The 20989-nt window shown below is 32.8% G+C and overlaps 1 protein-coding gene across 4 annotated transcripts in view; it reads right to left on the reverse strand.

Moving 5' to 3' along the window:
* Window positions 1–20989, reverse strand: part of FAM172A (family with sequence similarity 172 member A) — a 428330-nt gene that overhangs the window by 303124 nt on the left and 104217 nt on the right. For 3 of the 4 annotated variants that reach the window (XM_007197433.2, XM_007197438.3, XM_007197434.2), the window contains 2 exons: window positions 19956–20021; window positions 14662–14853 (listed from right to left, as the gene is read on the reverse strand). In XM_007197433.2, coding sequence (XP_007197495.1) covers window positions 14662–14853; window positions 19956–20021 — 258 coding nt within the window. The remainder of the gene's footprint in view (window positions 1–14661; window positions 14854–19955; window positions 20022–20989) is intronic. The other variant, XM_007197435.2, reaches the window with a different exon arrangement.

The raw sequence follows: 20989 nt of genomic DNA on the forward strand, positions 1-20989 counted from the left end.
TTTATCCCTTCATCCATAAAAAGGTTTAAAAATCCACTTCAGGCACAGTGGTAAGTACTTTTCATATATTTTGTCATTTAATCATCAGGATAATCCTATGAGTTTGTTATTATTATGGATTAGAGCAAGACTACACAATTCAAAACTTGACCAAGTCACACAAATATTAAGTCACAAAGCTAAACCTGGCACTAGGAATGTTTAGCCCCAAAGCCTGTGTTCTTATCCACTAAAGTGCATTGCCAGGCAATGATAAAACGTACTGAGATACCCTCAATGAGGTCACAGTTTAGTGGGAAACAAAAGCACACATATAAAATTTGACAAATAGCATTGTTATTATAACACAAGTTGTTACAGGGTGCAGTTTGGTGCATATATTCTAAATAAAGGAATAGGATACTTTGGAAAGCTATAGTATTTAGGAGGCTTAATTGTATCTTTCCTGTACATTAAGAAAGTAACAAATTGAGCTGCAGAAGCTCAAGATGAGACAACGAGATGGCTTTCCACTAAATGCTTCCTTAAAATAATTTTTTTTTTTTTTTTGGCCATGCTGCATGTCTTGCGGGATCTTAGTTCCCCAACGAGGGACTGAACGCGCCCTCGGCAATGAAAGCGTGGAGTCCTAACCACTGGACCGCCAGGGAATTCCCTAAAATAATTCTTAATGTTAAAACTATTTGTCATAAAACTATTCAAATGTATCTAATATGGAAAAAAGACCTCATATAAGGAGCAATATTAGAGCTAATGAAAAAGTTCTCAGGAATTGAAAACAGAAATTAAGACTGTACAAACAATTATTTATTACGTGTGTGTGCATATATAACTTCTTTTCAAAAGCAATCTTAAATCATACTATCTATGGTATTTATACAGACTTGAGCATCATGAACTATACAATACAACAGGTTAACACCATTCATGCCAATTTTTCTCTCCTATAAAACTGTTTCTGTATTATGTTGAAACAAAATGCTTAAGCAAAATTAATCATCTGTAGAGTAAAAATAAAATTTCTAATAGGCAAACTCTAATAGTTGAAACTCTTCTCTGGCTAAATTAACTAACTCATTTAATTTAGTCTTCATAAAATATAAACGCTACAATTGTTTTTCACTTTTAAGATTAAATTTTACAATTTTATTACACCAAAATAATAAAAGGAGGAGTCTTAAGAAATTACTGGGTCAATATTTTTAATTGCTTATTTAAAACTGGCTCATGGCTTTAAACTTGTTAATGTATTTGCTGTGTTTCCTACACAAGTCGTTTTTTTTCTCTAAAGTGAACACTGCAAATTGCCTTGGATGGGCAATAATGAAAAAGCAATACCATTTATTAATTTTGTATAAGTTATCTTCCACCCCTGAGATTCCTTGGAGGGGAAGAGCATGTCTGAATTTCACCAAACAGTGCCAAAGGCAGAAAGTGAGAGAAACTAAACAAATGCATTGTGGAGGGAGAGAAAATGCCTGTAGCAGCAAATGACCTACTACATACCTCCTTAAACAGGCTTTGATGTTATAATTTGTTAATTTCTGGGAAAAAAAAGATAATTAACAATAGTTTAAGTTTGTTCTGATAGAAGTATTTAACTTCTTCTGTAAGTTTTTGATCACAAACAACACACACTGTTCAAGAGGGCAGTCCACTTCCAAACCATTATAATACTAAGTAAATGTACAAGAAAAGCTCAATGAAAAGACATTTTCTTACTATCAGAAAATGCAAACTAAGAAGTACATTAAACTTTCCTTAAGAAAATTTTAAAATATTGTTGGCATTTGTTTTTCCAGATAAATGTTTTTAAAAATATTTTGAAGACCAATTCATTGTAAGAAAAGGTAATTTTATTCAAATATGCAGCTCATGGTATGAATAAGCAAGTACTCATTTCCCAACAGAACTGACAAGTCTTTCAAATAATGGTTTATTTTTTTTCAAAAAATCAACACAGCAATTTGGAATTTCAACATACACAGATATTTGTATGTATGAAGGCATGTGTGTTTGTATATATGATGTAATCATGAGTATGTTTTAAAACATACCTATTTTTAATAATAAAGAAATAAATTGATCCTTATTAAAGTAAGTTATTATTTAACAACCTATGTTCAAGCTGTACCATAACGAAATACATAAATGCATACGTATGTAGCTTCATATCTTAAACTTTATCCTTTATTTTTAACTAGATTTCCATTCTCTATGTAATCATAAAGATAACTTAATAGAATTGTTTTAAATAGGCTTAAAGATAACAACTTAATAGAATTATTTTAAAAGCTTCAGTCACACTATTAAATATGAGAAAACTGAAAATAATAACAAAAGCAATTGTCTTCACTATCAAAAGTAACAGCAAAGCTGAATTGCTTACTTAACAGTATTTCCCCTAACTTTTTAAATTACTTTCTTTTGGACACACTCTTACATGACTTAAGATTATCACTGTATTACTGCACAAATAAAAGGTCAAAGGAGAGCTTCAAACAAACATTAATTTTCTCCAGTGATTAACAGAATATTTCATTCTGTAGTTTTAATTAATAAAATAATAAATTGTGAAATAACTCATTTTCATTCAGAATTTAATTTAATGGCATTGTATGTTCATTATAGTTTAAACTCTAGGTAACAAAAAATAGTAGTTTGAGAAGCAAGAGGTAGGGGATACGGGGATATATGTAGACGTATAGCTGATTCACTTGTGATACAGCAGAAACTAACACACCATTGTAAAGCAATTATACTCCAATAAAGATGTTAAAAAAATAGTTTGCTATGCTATATCATTTCTATATGGCATTCATAACCTAAATTGGCTTAAATCTTATGATCGTATAAAAATCAAATGTGCATGACCCTGAAACTGTATCAGTTTTTTGTTTTGTTTTCTTTTGTTTTTTAGCCACGCTGTGCAGCTTGCGGGATCTCAGTTCTCCGACCAGGGATTGAACCCAGGCCAGGGCAGTGAAAGCCCGGAATCCTAACCACTAGGCCACCAGGGAACTCCCACTCCCATATATCAGTTTTTTGGGTTTTTTTTAATTGCAGAATGTATACCTAACACAATACTATTGGTGCTTTTAATTTTTGGGTGCTTTTTATTAACACAATACTACCTGTGTTTTTTATTACTTTTTACAAACACAATATTATTGGTGCTTTTAATTTTTTATTACTACTAATTCAAGCCTTCTTCCATAGCCTTCAAGCTTCATGAGGTATACTCATCCTTGTATATCCATTTCATAAACAAGGTACAATCTCCTTTTCAATAAGGATTATAAACACAAAGCAACAACATAGGTCCTAAGATTGTTACATCTGATTGCATACTTGACAGTATGGAGTTACTGATTATATTTACATTTGGAGTAAACTGATAAAAGTTTATCTTAAAATATAGAAGTACATGATTCTAAATATACAAAGCATGCAAAGATACTCCACCTAATTCTTACAACTGCAATTTTTAAGTAGTGATTTATTTTATGTCCAGGAAAACAAAAAACTATATACCCTATGCTTTAAAAAAAAAAAAAAGAGTTAAAATACTAGCTTATTACTATTCAGAATTACTATTGAAATCCAGCTTAGTTTAGGAAGTTATATTACAAATAAAAAGTAGGTAGTTAATAGAGGTGTCTTTCCACATTAAATCTTTAACTCAATTAGGCATTAGTTAGAATTTCTAATATCATATTGAATAGGTAATTTATCTAGGAATTAATATTTTTAAATATGCCTTTTATTTACATCATGTAAACAGTTGAAAAAAAATCACCAACAAATAACATCACACATGAAATGCTACTGAACTAGTCCCCTGGAAACTAATAATTTTTTACCCTTAAATTCACTTAACATTATTTTCTTTAAAATACTTTAGTGATTATTTAAATATAGTACATTCAGTTTAAAGCTTGGTGACTTAGACTAAAAGTACAAACTATACTTTCACAAATTACCTACCTTTTATAATTTCCTGCCTCGATTATTTCAAGTAAAAGTTTAGACTATTTCCTACTACTAAAGGATGACATTTTCCATTTTAGTTCTCAAAATAAAATAACTTAGGGGACAAACTGATAAATACTGGAAGTAATTTTTTTAAATGATGTTCAAAATAAACAAAAGTATAAAGGCTAAAAACCAAAAGAAACCAAAAGTACGGTGAGAAACGCAAAGCTGACCTCTCTTTAATCTTTTCTTGTTAAACCTAGGGTACTCAAGAATTGTCAACTAATTAGTCCATTTTATTGATGACATTTTTCTCTAGGGAAGTTATTTTAAAAGTTTAACCCTGGAGCAAGTCATGGCTTCACCAGTCTTTGAAAGTGTCCAGAGCATTGATTATAACTGCAGGAGGTGTTACCTTCTACCCCAGAGAATCTCACCCTGCACAATCTTACACACTCTCTCACTCCCAAAACAGCTTTGATTCAGCAATTCAAACTGCTTCAGCTGATATTAAAGGAAGAACCACAGAAAAGGGATCAGCAGTTAAAATGAAATAGAAGGGGGGCGGAAATAACAGATCATGGATATAGTAGCACAAAGCTCAAGAGTAAAGCAGATTTGAAAAAGACATCAGAGTGACTCAAAAGGGAACAACATGACAGAAATTAAACAAGATTTTTATGTTTGCCTTCTGTGCATTTAAACTCATCTCAGCCTCCACTGAAATTCTTATCATACATAAACCCCAAGGCTTTTAGCATACTGTCAAAACCACACCCTCTCTTTCTCTTTCTAAGTCCCCAGAGTCACTTCTTAGGTAGCCAAGAAAAAAGACAGTAGAATTCAAATATGCATGTAATTGAGAAACAGACCATTTTATAACCAAATTCTGATTATAAACAATATTTTTTCATGTAAAAATGTACCTAATTGTTATAAAATCCAGTATTTTTTCTCTTGCACTTAATGAAAAGGCCTAGGTCTACTTTAAAAGTTATTTGAAGTCAGGAATAAACACAGAGTAGAGGACCAGAAATAAGACATGAGAGGCCTTGCAATATCTTTCTTGGGATGATGTCAGAATATCAAGGTGCTCTATGCTGTCATAGCTAGCTTTCCACTTGACTATAGAAAAAGCTTAAGTATATGCTTAATTAGTTAATTAGTTCAGTACAAGAGAACAATCTAGTTCAAAGAGCTATCATCACAGCATGGCTTATTCACATCTATCTCAGAAACAGTGACCAAAATTCAAGAAGGTAATTGGATTTTCAAAACCGAACGTCGTTTTCTTCCCCCCCAATTCGCTCATGACAGGGCCAGAAGGTAATGATATATCTGCCATGATGCAACGAGCAGACCTGTCTTCTGTCAAGAGTTGAAATCATGAAGGAATAAGCTGTCGTTAACAACCGCTCTCCAAACACTAGAGCTGTCATTTCATTGTTTTCTTTTGCTGGCATGGGGGCTGGTGTGGTGGCCTCATATACCTTGTCAGTTCAGTAATGTGCTAAGCTGTTAACCTTTTCCAGAATTCTTGACTTGAGCAATCTTTTATGAAGACTATAATGTAAGAGCTTATATTTTCTTTGATTCATTTATGTTTCTCTCAAAGTTTACTTTTAAAATTTGGAATTAGTGTTCTTGGTTTCAACCTATAGTTTAGTAGTCCATATTTCAAATAGAAAAAAAATAGCATTTACTTTTAAAAGGTTTGAAATGTAAGTTATAGTGATCTAAATTCAGCCAGCCTTTAAGGGGAAAAAAATCAATAATTATTTAAAGTTTCTTGTAGTTTTATAATCAAACATTTAAACTCTTTTAGAAATGGTTAAATGAATAACTATAATAGTATATTTCGTGAATATTTTCTTTAAAAAATTTTAATAATAAAATAATATCTTTTTAAAATTATAAAAGTAATAACGGCTCAAGGTAAAAAAAAAAAAAGAATTGAATAGGAAAATTGAAAATGAACGATAAAAGAAGAAACCTCATGGTTTCTTGCATAGACTTCCAGGAACATCAATGTACATCCATGTATGCATGTAGGTGTATGTATATACGTGTAAGTGTACATTTTAACAAATAGTCTCATTCCTATGTTTTCAGTGGAAAACTCTTAGACATCATTTCATACAAATGAACACATATACACACATGTAACTCATTCTTCTTAATAACTACATAGTCTTCCATGATAAGAATATACCATCATTTAATAAATAGTCCGCAATTGGTGGATATTTAGGTAGTTAGAAGTTTTCATGTTATTACAGACTGCTGTGATGAGCATCCATGTACATATACTTTGTATACTTTGTTTACTGCTCTAGTGTAATTTCCTACAAATGGAATTTAGGGTCACACATTAACACACATATTTAATTTGGGGAGATATAACCCAAACTGCCATCTTATTGCTTCAATTTACATTCCCACCAATATCTAAACTTGGTGTTATCATATAATTTATTACCAATTTATTTGCCAATCTTATATGTTGAAAACTGGCACCTTGTTTTAATAACCATTTCTTTAATTCCAAATACTCTGAATGACTATTTTAAAGAAGCACAAAAGTCTATGAATCATTTCAACAAAAGTATATCTAAAAGGTCCAAGCAATTATCATGTTTTTGAGGTCTCTGAGAACTTAAACATGCATCCCCTGCCAAACTATATTCTACTTATAAGCTGCTACATGGTACTGCTACTGTTAAAAATAAAAGCTATGTCCTATATTGATACAGGACTTCTGACTACTATCTACTAACCGTCAATGCCCACGAGAATCCTCTTAAAATTTCCGTGTCACCAACTTTGTCAAATACTTATGTTAAAATAGCAAGATCGGGGCTTCCCTGCTGGTGCAGTGGTTAAGAATCTGCCTGCCAATGCAGGGGACATGGGTTCGAGACCTGGCCCGGGAAGATCCCACATGCCGCAGAGCAACTAAGCCCGTGCACCGTAACTACTGAGCCTGTGCTCTAGAGCCCGCAAGCCATATCTACTGAAGCCCACGCGCCTAGAGCCTGTGCTCCGCAACAAGATAAGTCACCGCAATAAGAAGCCTGCACACCTCAACAAAGAGTAGCCCCCCTCGCTGCAACTAGAGAAAGCCCGCGCACAGCAATGAAGATGCAACAGAGACAAAAATAAATAAATAAAACAAATAAATTTTTAAAAAAATAGCAAGATCTTGCAGTACTTAGTTGGAAGACTAGGAACTGAAGGCAGTAGTTAGGAGGTGTTACCAAAAATTTATTACTCAAATTACTGGGAAAAATCATATCCTATTTTAGATAACCATCTATAATGGCTCCATATACATCTGTGGAAATAAATCCTAAAACTGTAATCAATCAGCTTAACAAATGCGTTTGTCAAAATGGGGGGAGGGGACCCAAAATAGAGTAAGAAATGAGAAATCAAAAAGTCAACAGCCAGAATAGAAAAGCTAAGTTACTGCTTATTAAAAGGGAAGCAAATGATTTAAAAACTAAAAAGCTCTAAATCAGCTTTCAAAGTATGTGATTCATATGTAACATGAATGCAACAGTTTATGTAGTCTTCAATTTAGTCATCTTATAATCTTAGCGATTTCCAAAAGAAAATCCTAAAATATTCTACTTTGACGAATATTGCTAAATAAGGGCGTCATCTCCTGAGGTTTACAAAGCATTTTGTTATATAGAAAATTACTTTAATGTTATTTGTTTTAAAAAGATATGAGTTGCAGACTTCCCTGGTGGTGCAGAGGTTGAGAATCCGCCTGCCAATGCAGGGGACACAGGTTCGAGCCCTGGTCCGGGAAGATCCCACATGCCGCGGAGCAACTAAGCCCGTGTATCACAACTACTAAGCCTGCTCTCTAGAGCCCGCAGACCACAACTACTGAGCCCTCGTGCCACAACTACTGAAGCCTGCGAACCTAGAGTCCGTGCTCCAAAACAAGAGAAGCCACCGCAATGAGAAGCACGTGCACCGCAACGAAGAGTAGCCCCCGCTCGCCGCAACCAGAGAAAGCCCACGAACAGCAACAAAGACCCAATGCAGCCAAAAATTAAAAAAAAAAAAAAAGATATGTGTTGTAAAGTGACTACCTATCATTGGAATAACCACATAAAAAACGTAATTAAAATGCTATACTGAATTCTTTAAATTATCTCTACTCCTTCCACAAATCACACTAAAATATTAGTTTTAAAAAATATGGATGGTTTACTTTTCACTGTACACTTTTATATATTATTTGATTCTTGAACCATGTGAATATATTGCCATTTAAAAATTAAATAAAAATATATTTTAAAATAGGGGCGGTATTAACCCATCAGGACAAAACTAATGGGAAGACCGTAAGCTGATGGAATTTGTTTGGTATTACAGAGGAAATTCTAACTTAAACCTCTGGAGATAAATAATAACTAGAAGCAAGCCAACCCACCCACAGAATTTCAGAGAAACTCAAAATTCGGGGTGCCAGTTATCTTGGAAAGTAGAGGTAGGCCTTGAGTCTAAAAACAGAGGCAGTAGTTGTAAGTTCACATAAGATGCAGTTACCCATCCCCCAAAGCCAAACAAACCAAAAAACCAAAACACGGGCCAAAATCTCACATTGTGCAGCCAACCCTGTCAGAGATCAGTGGTTTTTCCATTAGAGAAATTTATCCAGAGAAGGACTAGAAGGACATCAGATCAGGGAAGGGGAAGAGAGAGGCACAGAGCTCAAATCAGGTGTATTGTGCAGAAGTCTGCAAAATGAATAAAAAGAGAGCTCCATAACAAAATATGATGAAAGAACTTTAAAAATTCTACAGGGCTAAAAGAGAAAGTAGGTAACCTCCCAGAAACTAGAGCAAAAATAGATGGAAAATAAGAGAGAAAGTATAGTCAATTAGATAAGACAATTAGAGGCTCAGTCCAGAACTCCAAAACCAAATGAAAATTCCAGAAAAAGAGAAGATTAAAATTATCAAGAAACAACACAAAAAAATGTTCTCAGAATTGAGAATCATGAATGTACAGTACAGACTGAAAGGAATCACCACGTCCCCAACACAATGAATCAAAAAAACCCACACCAAGAAACCTTCTCAAAAGCAGTATGATTCAATTTCTTAAAACCAGGGAGAAGGAAAAGAAGCTTCCGTGGAGGGAAACAAAAGGATTCAAGATCAGAATGGTACTGGACTTTTCAATTAAAACACTGCAAGTAAAACAACAATGAAACAAAACCTTCAAATTCAGAATGAAAATGATATTCAGATTGGAATTCTATGCCTAGATGAATTATGAAAATAAAGTGAGCAAGTAAAATAAAGGTATTTTTCATAAATACTAGGTTTCAAAAATTGATCTCATATTCCCTCTTTGATGATTCCAACAAAATGAGAGCATATATCCAAAAAGCTACGGTCATTAGATCCAGGAAACAGGAGGTCAAACACCAGAGAGAATCTAAGTGGAGTCCCAGGAAGAGAGACAGGGAGGCAGGCTTAGAAAGTGACCAGTCAAGATTGGGACAGAAGTCCACAGAGTTCCAAAAGAGAGCTCTCCAGAAGAACATGAAACCATAAGATTATCTGATAAATTTAACCATGTAAAAAATTAGAGAGGCCAATCAGAATTAACAACTATTACAAAGAAAACAGAAAACAGTTAGGAAATTATTAATTTTATGAAAATAAACTTGTAGCAGAAATGAATAGCAACCACAGTATCTACTTGGCTCAGCCATAAGCAATACTAAAGTAGTAGTAATACTGTAAAGCTTGATTGCTGAATTAATCCAAAAACTGTGGGAATGGGAAAGAGATTCTTATCTGCCATAACAGAAAGTGACTGGTAAATCAAGAGACAGCACTATAATTTAAAAATATTGATATAGAGAATATAATTAAAACCAAAAAGTATTGAGAGTTATTACATCTAGGGAACAGAACTAACAGGTGAGGAAGGATTAGGAAAGGATAACCTTTATTTTGATATATGTCACTTGTTCTTACTTGATTTTTAAGATTATATGCTTGTATCCTCTGATGTTCTACAGTTTTATTTTAATAAGTTTTAAGTGCAGATTTATCTGTCTTGCTCAAGATATGCCATGCTTCTTCTACAAAGATTTGTGTCTTTATTCTCATAAACACTCTACCACTAATATATTGCTTTTTCTCCCATTCTTTTCTATTGCTTTTCTGAAATATCTATTAGAGGATTATTAGATCTTATTCTATTCTCCATGACTTTTTATCTATCATAATTTTTTTCTCAGGTTTTCTCTGCTATATTCTATATACTGTATTCCCCAATTCCAACTTTTAATTTACTAACTCTCTTCAACTATGCCTGATAGTTTTGCTTGACTTGACTTTTCTTTGTAATGAATCATTTCCGCATATAATTTTTAGTTTCTGACTACAAATTCTTCTTCATTAGGGATTTACCCTGCGTTGTAAAGTGTTGCTGTTGGCACTTTTATATTTGTTTCCACTTGGTAACCCAGAAGTTTCATCAGTCCAAAATCCAGTTTTACATGAATTTACACTGCTTGAGATTCCCACACTAAATAAGTTGTCTAAATTCAAACTGCAAATCTAAATCCACCTTTGGGTTAGGATCTGTGGCTTCTATATCTCAGGGGAGGCTGTTTATTTACCCCACCTGGCACTTCTGGCAAACTGACTTTTACACCTCTAAAAACTAAAAAGGCAGAAGCTTCCAGGGCCTGAGCTATATACAAGGGTCTTAGTTTTAGATCCTGCCTCTTAGGCTCAAAGCTGTACTGTGGACCCCTTGGGGCCTAGGTCTTATATCTCATCAGATATCACCTTTGGGCTGCCACACCCTCCAGGGATTTACCACTGGGGTTTTAAGTTCTTTCTTGTAGTCAGGCATTTAAAGATTCTTTTTCTATCTTTTGAACATAACTAGGTCTTTAATATTTTTGTTGTTGCTATGTTTTATTCCATTATTTTTATGGGTGTTTAGTGGGAGGGACAAGTGCCTGTTAATTAACTCAGTCCACCATGTTATAGAACCCAAATTGTATAAATTACATTGATAAAAATGGCATTAATTTTAAAAACTTAGATATAACAGTATGAAAATTATATGCAAAGTAAGTAATTATGGAAATAGTAGACTCTTCTGAATAATCCAGCTATGAGGAATTAGAAAACAATGTAGGCTTAGTGAAGTTATCGGACTTCTCATAAAATTATTAAAATTAAAAAATTTTAAGTCATGTTGGATATGAATCACTTGTACTTTGAGAGTACTCTTTATAATTTAAACTTTTACTTCATTGATTTTATTATAAAACATTTTCTAGAACTTCTCATCCTCTGTCATACTAAATATAATTGCCATCAAGTTCCACCTTATGCATTACACCTAAAGCCTGAAAAGTATATATAAATTCTCAACCAATCCAAAAAGTATTACCTATGCCAGTGGTTCTAGTGTGGTGCCCAATTAGCAGCATTGGCATCACCTGAGATATTCTCAGATATGTAAATTCTCAGGCCCCAACCAGACCTTCTGAATTAAAACCTGGGATCTGAACAGGGCAATCTGTTTCAAGAAGCCCTCCACGTGATTCTGATGCACGGTAAAAATCTGACTTTATGGACCAGGGGCTTCCAAACTGCTCCCCATAAAACTTTTTGACAGTATATACATTTCAGTCAGTCAAAGCCTGGATAGGGAGAGATCGGTGATGTGTCTACGGTGCAAAACTTAAGGAGGCACTCACTGTCGGGTCCTACGAGGACTGCACGTCATGAGAGTGACTGACCCCTTAAATTTTGTACGCCTGTACCACCCCTGCAACTAGTAATGAAATGAACTGTCACCTATTTTCCTTGCCCTTTTTATAGAGATCAACTAAAATGCCTGAAAAGATCAAAGAAGAAATAAGTATGAGAAAATCTCAAACTGCACAATCAGACACTGAGTAATTGGTACTTGGCTATATGATATACTGTTTCTTACTCCAATTAATATATTATGCAATTAAGATTGTTAAGCACTGAAAATATTAGCTATGGCCGCCTGAGAAGCACTGTGGGCATTTATCTGATATGTACTATTTCTCCAACAAGAAATCTTAATACATTTTTAATAATAAGGTTCTTAAGTATCTAAACCGCAAGGATTAGAGCATCTGTAGTTTTTAAACTGTCACCTGTGGAGCCCCAGGGTCAGGGAAGAAACCTCGGGGGCTGTTGTGAGGGCGGTTCCACTCTTCACTTCAGCTTCAACCCAAATGGCTCCACAGATTCAAACGCAATTTTTTTTTTTTTTTTTTTTTTTACAAAACCTCCAGTTGAAGCAGGGTTCTAGCGTTGGAAAAAAGTTTTAACCTTACCATGATATGACTCCTATTTTAGGACCTTTAATCTTATCCTAAAAATCTGCAAGGGATATAGCATAAATATTATTAACAACACTGAGTAGAGATAATCTTGTCTGGCCTGAAAAATATCAGCATTTACTTCAGTTGTGATATGAAAATTGACAGACCACGGAAAACAGAGTGGTGGCTCCCAGTCCTTTGTAAACTACGGAAACATTTCTTTAAATACAATTTTAGAAAAAAGTCCAGAAGATGAAAACACGTAGGAGTAATCTGATTAAAAAGAATGAGACAGCTTCTTTTTCCCTATTAGTCTTCCTCTTCCTGCTTCCTAAAATACCATCCTTTCCCCCACCTGTCTCCGCACCCTCCAGCCACACACAAACACAGAGCAGCCCTTGAAGAATTACCAGAGAAACACCATGAAAAAGTAAAGCCAAAGTAATAAAATCACTTTATCTGAATTCAAAAGAGATATCCATTTTTAAATGTTCACCATGTAGAAAGTTACCAGAATAAAGTTCATAAAATCGAGAATAAAGTATATAAACTAAACTTTTCAAAGTACACAACATACACTAAATACTAAAGAACTTAGAAATCAGCTGCTTTATTTCAAGGAACCCTGAGCTGCTCTGATTGAGAAAAGCACAAAAACGGCAAGGCAATGAAATGCTGGTATCCCCCAAACACTATTCCTACTTAAAAGAACAAAATGACTGACTATTCTAATGTTACTGATAAACCTCCTCCCTCTTGTTTAGGATCTCAACAGATAGTCTGTTCAAAGGTATTTGGGATGGCTTCCCCTATACTGTTTCACTTCAAAAAACCCTATACAACAATAAAATATTCTAGAATGGGAAAGGCTTAGTTGATCTAGTAGCACAGACAATATAATTTACATAAAGTATTTCACCAAGCACGTGTTTGTACAAACATCTGATTTTCTTTACTAAATTGTATGTTCAAATATTCACCAAATTGTGATCACATTTCACATGTGAAGTTCTTAAAATACATCAACAACATCTGTTCTAACCACAAACTAATGTGCCAGAGAGTAAGTTCATTTCACTATTCATAACCTGAAATATGAAACAGTTTAAATAACATTACGTGAGTTACTTCAAAATAAACTAAATTTATTTTAGTTACTTAAATTCTACCAAAAAACACACTGTCGAAGTTTGCAACCAATCAAAAGTAATGTCTTTGTGTTCTTTGCACATCCATGAAGACTGAAAAAAAAAATACACAATTCACCTATGAAATTCTACTTGCAGCATTTTAAGGGCCTCAAAATCTATTAACAAAATATTCTTTAGGAGCTGGGCTGAGCTTTAATCTTATCATTTCAGAGTTAACAAAGTAGGAAACATATATTTGACCTTTGCAATCATAAGTGTATCAAATAATTTCTTTCCACTTTTAATTACAAAAATGTAATAATGTAGCTCTTATAAAGCATACACGATAACTTTCTGTTATTATATTAACCTTTTATAAGTAAAGCTGTCATTTTACCTTTTTTTTTCTGAAGAAAATCTCTGCTTATATGTGAAAGAAAACCAGCTTTGCAAAATGTAACTATTCATTGCAGAACTTAAGAATGAGACAGTAAAACAAGTCGCCAAATATTAAGATGTAACAAAGCTAGGTCAGAAAAAGAAATTTCACCACTACAGGAAAGAAAACCTTGAACACAATTTTAAAACACCAATTTCTAAAAAGTATGAATTCAAGTAAGAATAAAGTAATTCAGTAAACACTGCAATTTACCATTTTGTATGTCTTTGTCTTATTCTTAAAGCATTTGTGGGCTCTAAAGAGTTGTTTTTTGTTTTTATATTTTAATGACAAAAAAACACGGAGTTATTCCAACTCTTTTTTTTTTAAGAATAAGATATTAATTTAAAGGTAGCAGATTTCCTTTAGTTTCTAACTTCACTGAATCAGGTAGGCAAAGATTTACAAAAGCAGTCATGATTTTTTTCAGAAGTATTTTCAATAATATTGATAAGTATTTGATAATTTAAGTGATATTTCATGTAATAAGAAACGAAAAAATTTAGAACTGAAAATACTCATTTCAAAGATTTTATCTAAATCTTTGTATACTTAAGATGCCTTTTTGCTTTTGTTGTAAAGGCAAAATAATACAGAATAATCTTTCACTACAAATAAAATAAATAATAACAATTTAAAGATAAGACTATGTTTAGGAAAGACTTTTTAAAAGACATGATAAAATAATTTATAACACATACTAAAACAGAGCTATAAAATGCCAAAAAAAATAAAATAAAGGAAATTGCACTTACATCCATAGCTCTCTTAATAAAAGGTATCTGTGTGCCACTGTCCAGATCTTCATTTATAATAAGCCTTCTAGCCCACTGACCTGCCCTCACAACACCACTACCATGAATTAAAACCATCAGTTTCTGTGGATTTGTCAAAGCATCCTCACTCATAAAGATAAAACTCTTTGGTTCACTCTCAGTGGCATCTACCTGTAATTAAAAAAAATTAAATAATAAATAAATGTTTTCTGATCAGGTATAGACACAAATGAGAAAACAACTAATGGTTACTATAAATTATAGAATGACTATTACAGAATTATAGAAGTAAAAAAACTTTAAAATAAAATTTTCATTAGAGATTGATAATTATATATAAGGTAGAGGAGCAAAAAAAGACATGATAGTAATTTAAACATAAAAATATGAAAAAAGAATACTGGAAATATGAATTTCTCCTTTATTATTGTATATTTAGTATTATATTATCATTATAAATAAGAATAACTAAGTACTTCCTATGATCTAGATACTATGCTAAATGTTTTAAAAATATTATTTCTATTAAGGTCGCACTATTATTATATTCATTTATAGATGAAGAAGTTGAGGCCTAGAGAGTTTAAATAACTCTCCCAAGGTCACACAGCTATTAAGCCTATAAGTTATAATAGAAATATGCTGCACCTAAAATAAAAAACAGAAGAACCCAGCTGGAGAATACACATATTGGAAAACCATATATTAGCAAGGAAAACTACTAAGCTTTTAACAACAGTAGGAGAGGGAACTATTTAAAAATTCAAACACCAACTGTTCTGTGTAAATGGACCTTGAAATTTCATTCAGAGTATGAACACAGGATTATATAACAATTATTTTATGAAGGAATATTATTTGTATACTTTGATAACCTTATTTTATGTACTAGTTATTTATGGTATGAAAAGTGGATATTCTTAGTCATTTTGATTACACTTAATAGTTAGGTTTAAACTAGATGATGTATGATTTAGATTTGAAAGATTCAAAAGACTTTTTAGAAAGGGATAACTTCCCAACCTCTTATTTCATATGCCATGGCATGCACTGAGTGGTATTCCACATCAGCAGTGGCAAGTAACTAGGAATGGCAGCCTTTGTGCAACCAGGTCAGAGCCAGAAGTTAAAATCTTGACAGCTGGTAATAAACACCTCCTCAAATAGAGAAAGTCAATCCACATGCTGGGTAATGCAATAGCACTTCACTTCATCAACAATATAGATTCATAAAATTACCAAAATAAGAAAGAAAAAACCTCAATACCAAAAAATGCCTTGGATTCCAAATGTTCCCAGTCACTACTCCTGGGACAAAAAAAAAAAATTAAATTTCTCTATTTCTAAAACAATCAGATTGGTGTCAGTAATAGATGCTTAGCCAGTTGTGTAAACAGAGCACAAAAGGTAATTATTTCAGTAAGAAGAGCACGGCCACAGGGCTTAAGAAAAAAATACCACCTTCTCAGTGAAGCCTTCTCTGACCACCCCATTTAAACACTTCCCCAAAAATTCCCTAGTCCCGTTCTCTGTTTTATTTTCCTCCATAGCACATAACACAATCTAATATGCTTTTAATAATATTCTATTATTTACCATCTGCTCCCTCCACTAGAATGTAAGTCCAGGAAGGCATAGACCTTTGTTTGTCTCCAGCTACATTCCCAATGCCTAGAAGAAAGGCTGGCACATTGTAGGCACTCATTTATATAAGAATGAATGAACTTTTGGAATAAAGAATCTTATCAAGCATCACTAGTGAATTCCTTTAGATAAAAGGCATTTAACTAAATAATGCGTCCTCTTAACTGCTTACAATACTTGCCTGGTTCAGAAAGCACAAATGGAAGATTAAATGAATGCATGACTACAAAGAATTTTAAAAGAACCACACAATGCTTAGAATTAAAATGGCATATCTGTATCTTTATTAGTAGTAATTAAATATGCAGTAAGAGAAGTATGAAGTATAACACTACCGCATTAGCTTCACTTGCATGTGACGTCTAGAATAAACAAATTACTATGATGACAATGGATATGACTGAAGTCATAGAGGAAGAAAAGTGGATGGGAGACAGACGAAAACCGATTCTGAGAAGAAAAACTCCCTTTTACCTAGGAACATTATATGAAAGCAGAGGAATCATTCAGTTAAGATGGCTTAAAAAAAGAAAATGGTAATAAGAACAGAAGAAAAAATTAAAAAGCAAAGCTGTCAGTGAAAAATAAAAAAGAGGCTACAGAGGTTTCCAGTCATTCATTTACCAAAAAGTATGTCTAAATATGCACAAATAAAAGAGCCTCTTAAAGTCAGTGAGGCCTTAATGGATTCTGGAATGTATGGAAATGGACATCTGTTTATCTTCATGAAAAAACCCCTAGCTATGGACTTTCCAGCAGGTGCTGATCACTGTTTCTTTTTTCCATCATACTAAGTCCCCTGTTACCAAGCACCTGAGTCAATTTTTTAAGCAATGGAATGTTGGCACTTTAAATTCCACAGTAATCACTTTAAAACTGGAAGAGTACTTATTTTCTGAAGATAAACATGTGTTTTTTTATATTATACCACTGTTCAAGAATTTTTTAAGGAGCTACAAGTTAAGGTAGCCATGAACAAATGAATAAAAGTTTTACTTGAACATCCAGATATGTTGACTTTGAAAATATCAGAACATCAGAGTATTTAAGGAAAAAAAAATGAAAATGAATAATGTAATGGTATTAATGATTAAGGAATAAGAACAGTATTTAAGCTGGTCATTGACATATTCATCTCAATATAATGCAGAACTGTGACTCTGCAGCTGGTGGCTATAATTTACTCTGTGTAAAGTTAGTGCTAATTTAAAATAGAAAAATGTCTATATGAATAAAATAATTTTTCCTTCATTAACTTAAGTTTTGAAATGGTTGTTCCAAGGCCATTTATCTTCAAACAATGGTAATTTACTAAGATGAGCTTTCATTAAGGAATACAAATAAAGGTCATTCCAGTGTACCGCCTCATGTTAGAGACAAATCAACCTCAAAGGCCAATTGGTCAGTGAGACTGCACCAAACAATTTTTAGCAATTAACAATTCACTTTGGGATACTTATGAAAATCACTAATTTTGATATTTATTTAAATATGATTGAATAAATTGAATGCAAATCTGTAGTCAAGTTAAATTCACGTATCCAGTATTCTACACAAGTGTGAGATACTAAAATGGAGAATATTTTGTACCTATTTATGTGAGGTGGAGAGTAAACATGAGACATGATCACGATCTGTCAAATCATGGACTTCCACGAAGTGCTGTCATTTAAAAAAAAAAAAAGTTTTTCTTTCCTTGTTAAATATTTCAACTATAACACTAAAACTTAGTTTATCATCAGGAAAAAAAAAGTTTGGTGGTATTCCTGTAGTAAAAAAAAAAGACTCTGAACAACAACAAAAAAACCCCACTCTCACTGCTAGCTTTGGGATTTAAGATAACTCAGGAGAAAACTAATACTTAGGGAAGAAAAATTCACAACTAGATAAAATATGTGATGATAATTTAAGGAGAGATAAACTTCCTAAAATAAAATTTTTTTGTTTCTTTAATGTTTATAATATTAGGGAATCTTTACTAACCAAAAATGGACATGAAGGTTGTTATAGGTCTCATATAATGTAAAGCTCCCTCTGTGTAACTTTATAGTCTAAATTTAAAAAAGAGGAAAATAATTGAAGTCCTTCTAAATCTAATCTTAGGCTTTCTATAAAGAAAATTAATGAAAGTCAATCACATAACATGAGAGATATGGCCAATTATCTTGTAATTTGTTCTAGAAATCTAGGGAATTAAAGTGAGTTTAAAGGTTCCATGGAACTAGAAGTATTACAGAGTTAAAGGACTCAATATTAATTGTGCTGTAACAATGAATTAACCTAAGGCTCTTTAAATATCATTCTTCAGAAACTTCTAAAGAAATAGAATTAACAAGAAAAGAAGACTGGACAAAGTGACAAAATTCTACCTTAACTTTCCAGAAGACAAAATTCAATATATAGTTTTAATAGAGTAAGACACTAGACCTAAAGTCAAAACTAAAAGAGATTTGAATCCAAAAGAAGACTTTTATATTCACTCCCAAAAAGATACTAAAATCTTGGTTTTCACATAATTCAAAAGGAAGGAAAGCTTCCAAAAAAACAAGGGTTGGCCTAGTCATCACGTGGAATAATATTGAATATTTTATTCACTGCTATGTCACTAGCACTTGGAACAGTACCTGGTACCCTAAAATAAATATTTGTTGAATGAATGAATAAATGATTAACAATGTGACCTAGTACTTGAGGTTGCCTATAGAAAATTAAATATAAAATAGATTTCTTTTTTAAAAAAATCAACCTATGGAATTAATTTGGGAGGATGGATAGCATTAAAAAATCCTCAAACCCTCCAATTCATAGTAGAATAACACTGCCCAAAGAACTTTAAAATTTCATGCAAAATTTCATGTAAACAAAATTATCAATATTCAAAGTTTTGTGCCTTAAATAAATTACTTTCATGAAGTCTTGGAGATTCATTCAGATTGTAAAATCAGAGAGTTGTCAGGGACCTTAAAGATCATCTAATCTAGTCTACCATCATTACACACATAAGGTTACTATTTCTTCATTTAAACACTTAAAATTTCATGTTTTCCATTAAAAACAAAAAAGTTCTTTTGAGAAGCTGAAACTCAGAACAAATGTCAAACTTTTTCACTCTGAAATGGCAAAATGTGCAAAGCTTCAAAAAAGTGTTCTACCAAAAAAGAGGTGAGTAGCGTTATGAGACAGGAAGCACCAGGAGTGAATCTGGGGATGTGCAGAGGAAATAACACAGAAATAAAACATATAATTTTTAAAAAATCAAGAAATAATTGAAGCGATGGTGAATGTCTAATGCAAGAAAAGGAACACTGGTTTACTTCAAATAAATAAGTAAAAATAAATTATACCAATGAAATGAGAAAAGGTAGAGGAAAGGGTAGTCCTTTGTGTCATCATTTTCAAAAAAGACTGGAAATCAGTTTTTCTTTACACTGAAGAATATTACTTTTTAAGAACTATTGTGCACAATGAGATGAGATATAATGACAGGAATTTAATATTATCCTTATCAATATCAAAACACTAGGATCTTAACATTTAAACTTATCACAGTTAACCTAAAACAAAAGTTTTCTTCTGAATTGAAAACTATTTTATTTGGAACTATAAATATTTTTAAAAATTGGACTTACTGGAATAGATATTTTTTTCAAATTACAGTCCTTTTCCAGGAGCTCGTATACATACTTCGTGATGATCTAAGTAGGAAAGAAATAACATATTAAAATGCAATGTTGTCCATTATCAAAATTCACATAAATTATTAAAATTTATTGCTCTGAATATCTATCTTGGAATATTTTCATACTAAATTAAGAGGCTCTTTACTGGTTTACTTCCTGCTGCTGTGTACTGAATAACTATGGACCTTAATACTAAGGATTCGAAATAGTTAATATAAACTCACAAAAATACACAAGGACTTTCTATTTCACAAAGCAATACTCTGTAAGCATATTTTCTTTTTTTTTTTCAGTATTTCTAGAATTCTCTTTTCCCTATAATTTCCCTATAGGTATTATATCTAATATAGTACTATCATGACTCTGCTGAATCCTAACACTTCTTTTGTATTCCATGAATCAAAGAGGGAAAAGTCAGAGGTATCCTAAACAGAAAAGGAAAACTGATCCAGCAAAGCCAGGCACCAGTTAGTACTACCGGTTATATTAGGCAGAAACATGGCTCCCCAAAGATGTCTACATCCTAACCTGTTAACATGTTATGTTAACATAACCTGTTAACCTGTTAACAGGTTATGTTACATGGTAAAAGGGACTTTGCAGATATGATTAACGTTAAGAACCCAAGATGGGGATATTACCCTGGATTACCTGAGTGGGCCCAACTTAATCATATGAATCCTTATAAGTAAAAGATTACAGAACAGTATGTCAGAAAGATGCAAAGTGAGAAGGCCTCGATAGGCCATTGCTGGTTTTGAAGATGGAGGAAGGAGACAATGAGCCAGGAAATGTGGTGGCCTTTAAAAGGTGGGATAATCCTCAGTTTATAGCCAGTAAGAAAACAAGACCTAGGTGCTATACTTGCAAGGAACTGAATTCTGCCAACAACTCAAAGAAGCAGTAAATGGATTCTCCCCCTAAAGACTCCAGAAAGGAACAGCCTGTCCAACACCTTGATTTTAGTCTGGTGGCACTCATAC

The sequence above is a fragment of the Balaenoptera acutorostrata genome, chromosome 2 (assembly GCF_949987535.1).
Source record: "Balaenoptera acutorostrata chromosome 2, mBalAcu1.1, whole genome shotgun sequence".
Classification (NCBI taxonomy): Eukaryota; Metazoa; Chordata; class Mammalia; order Artiodactyla; family Balaenopteridae; genus Balaenoptera; species Balaenoptera acutorostrata.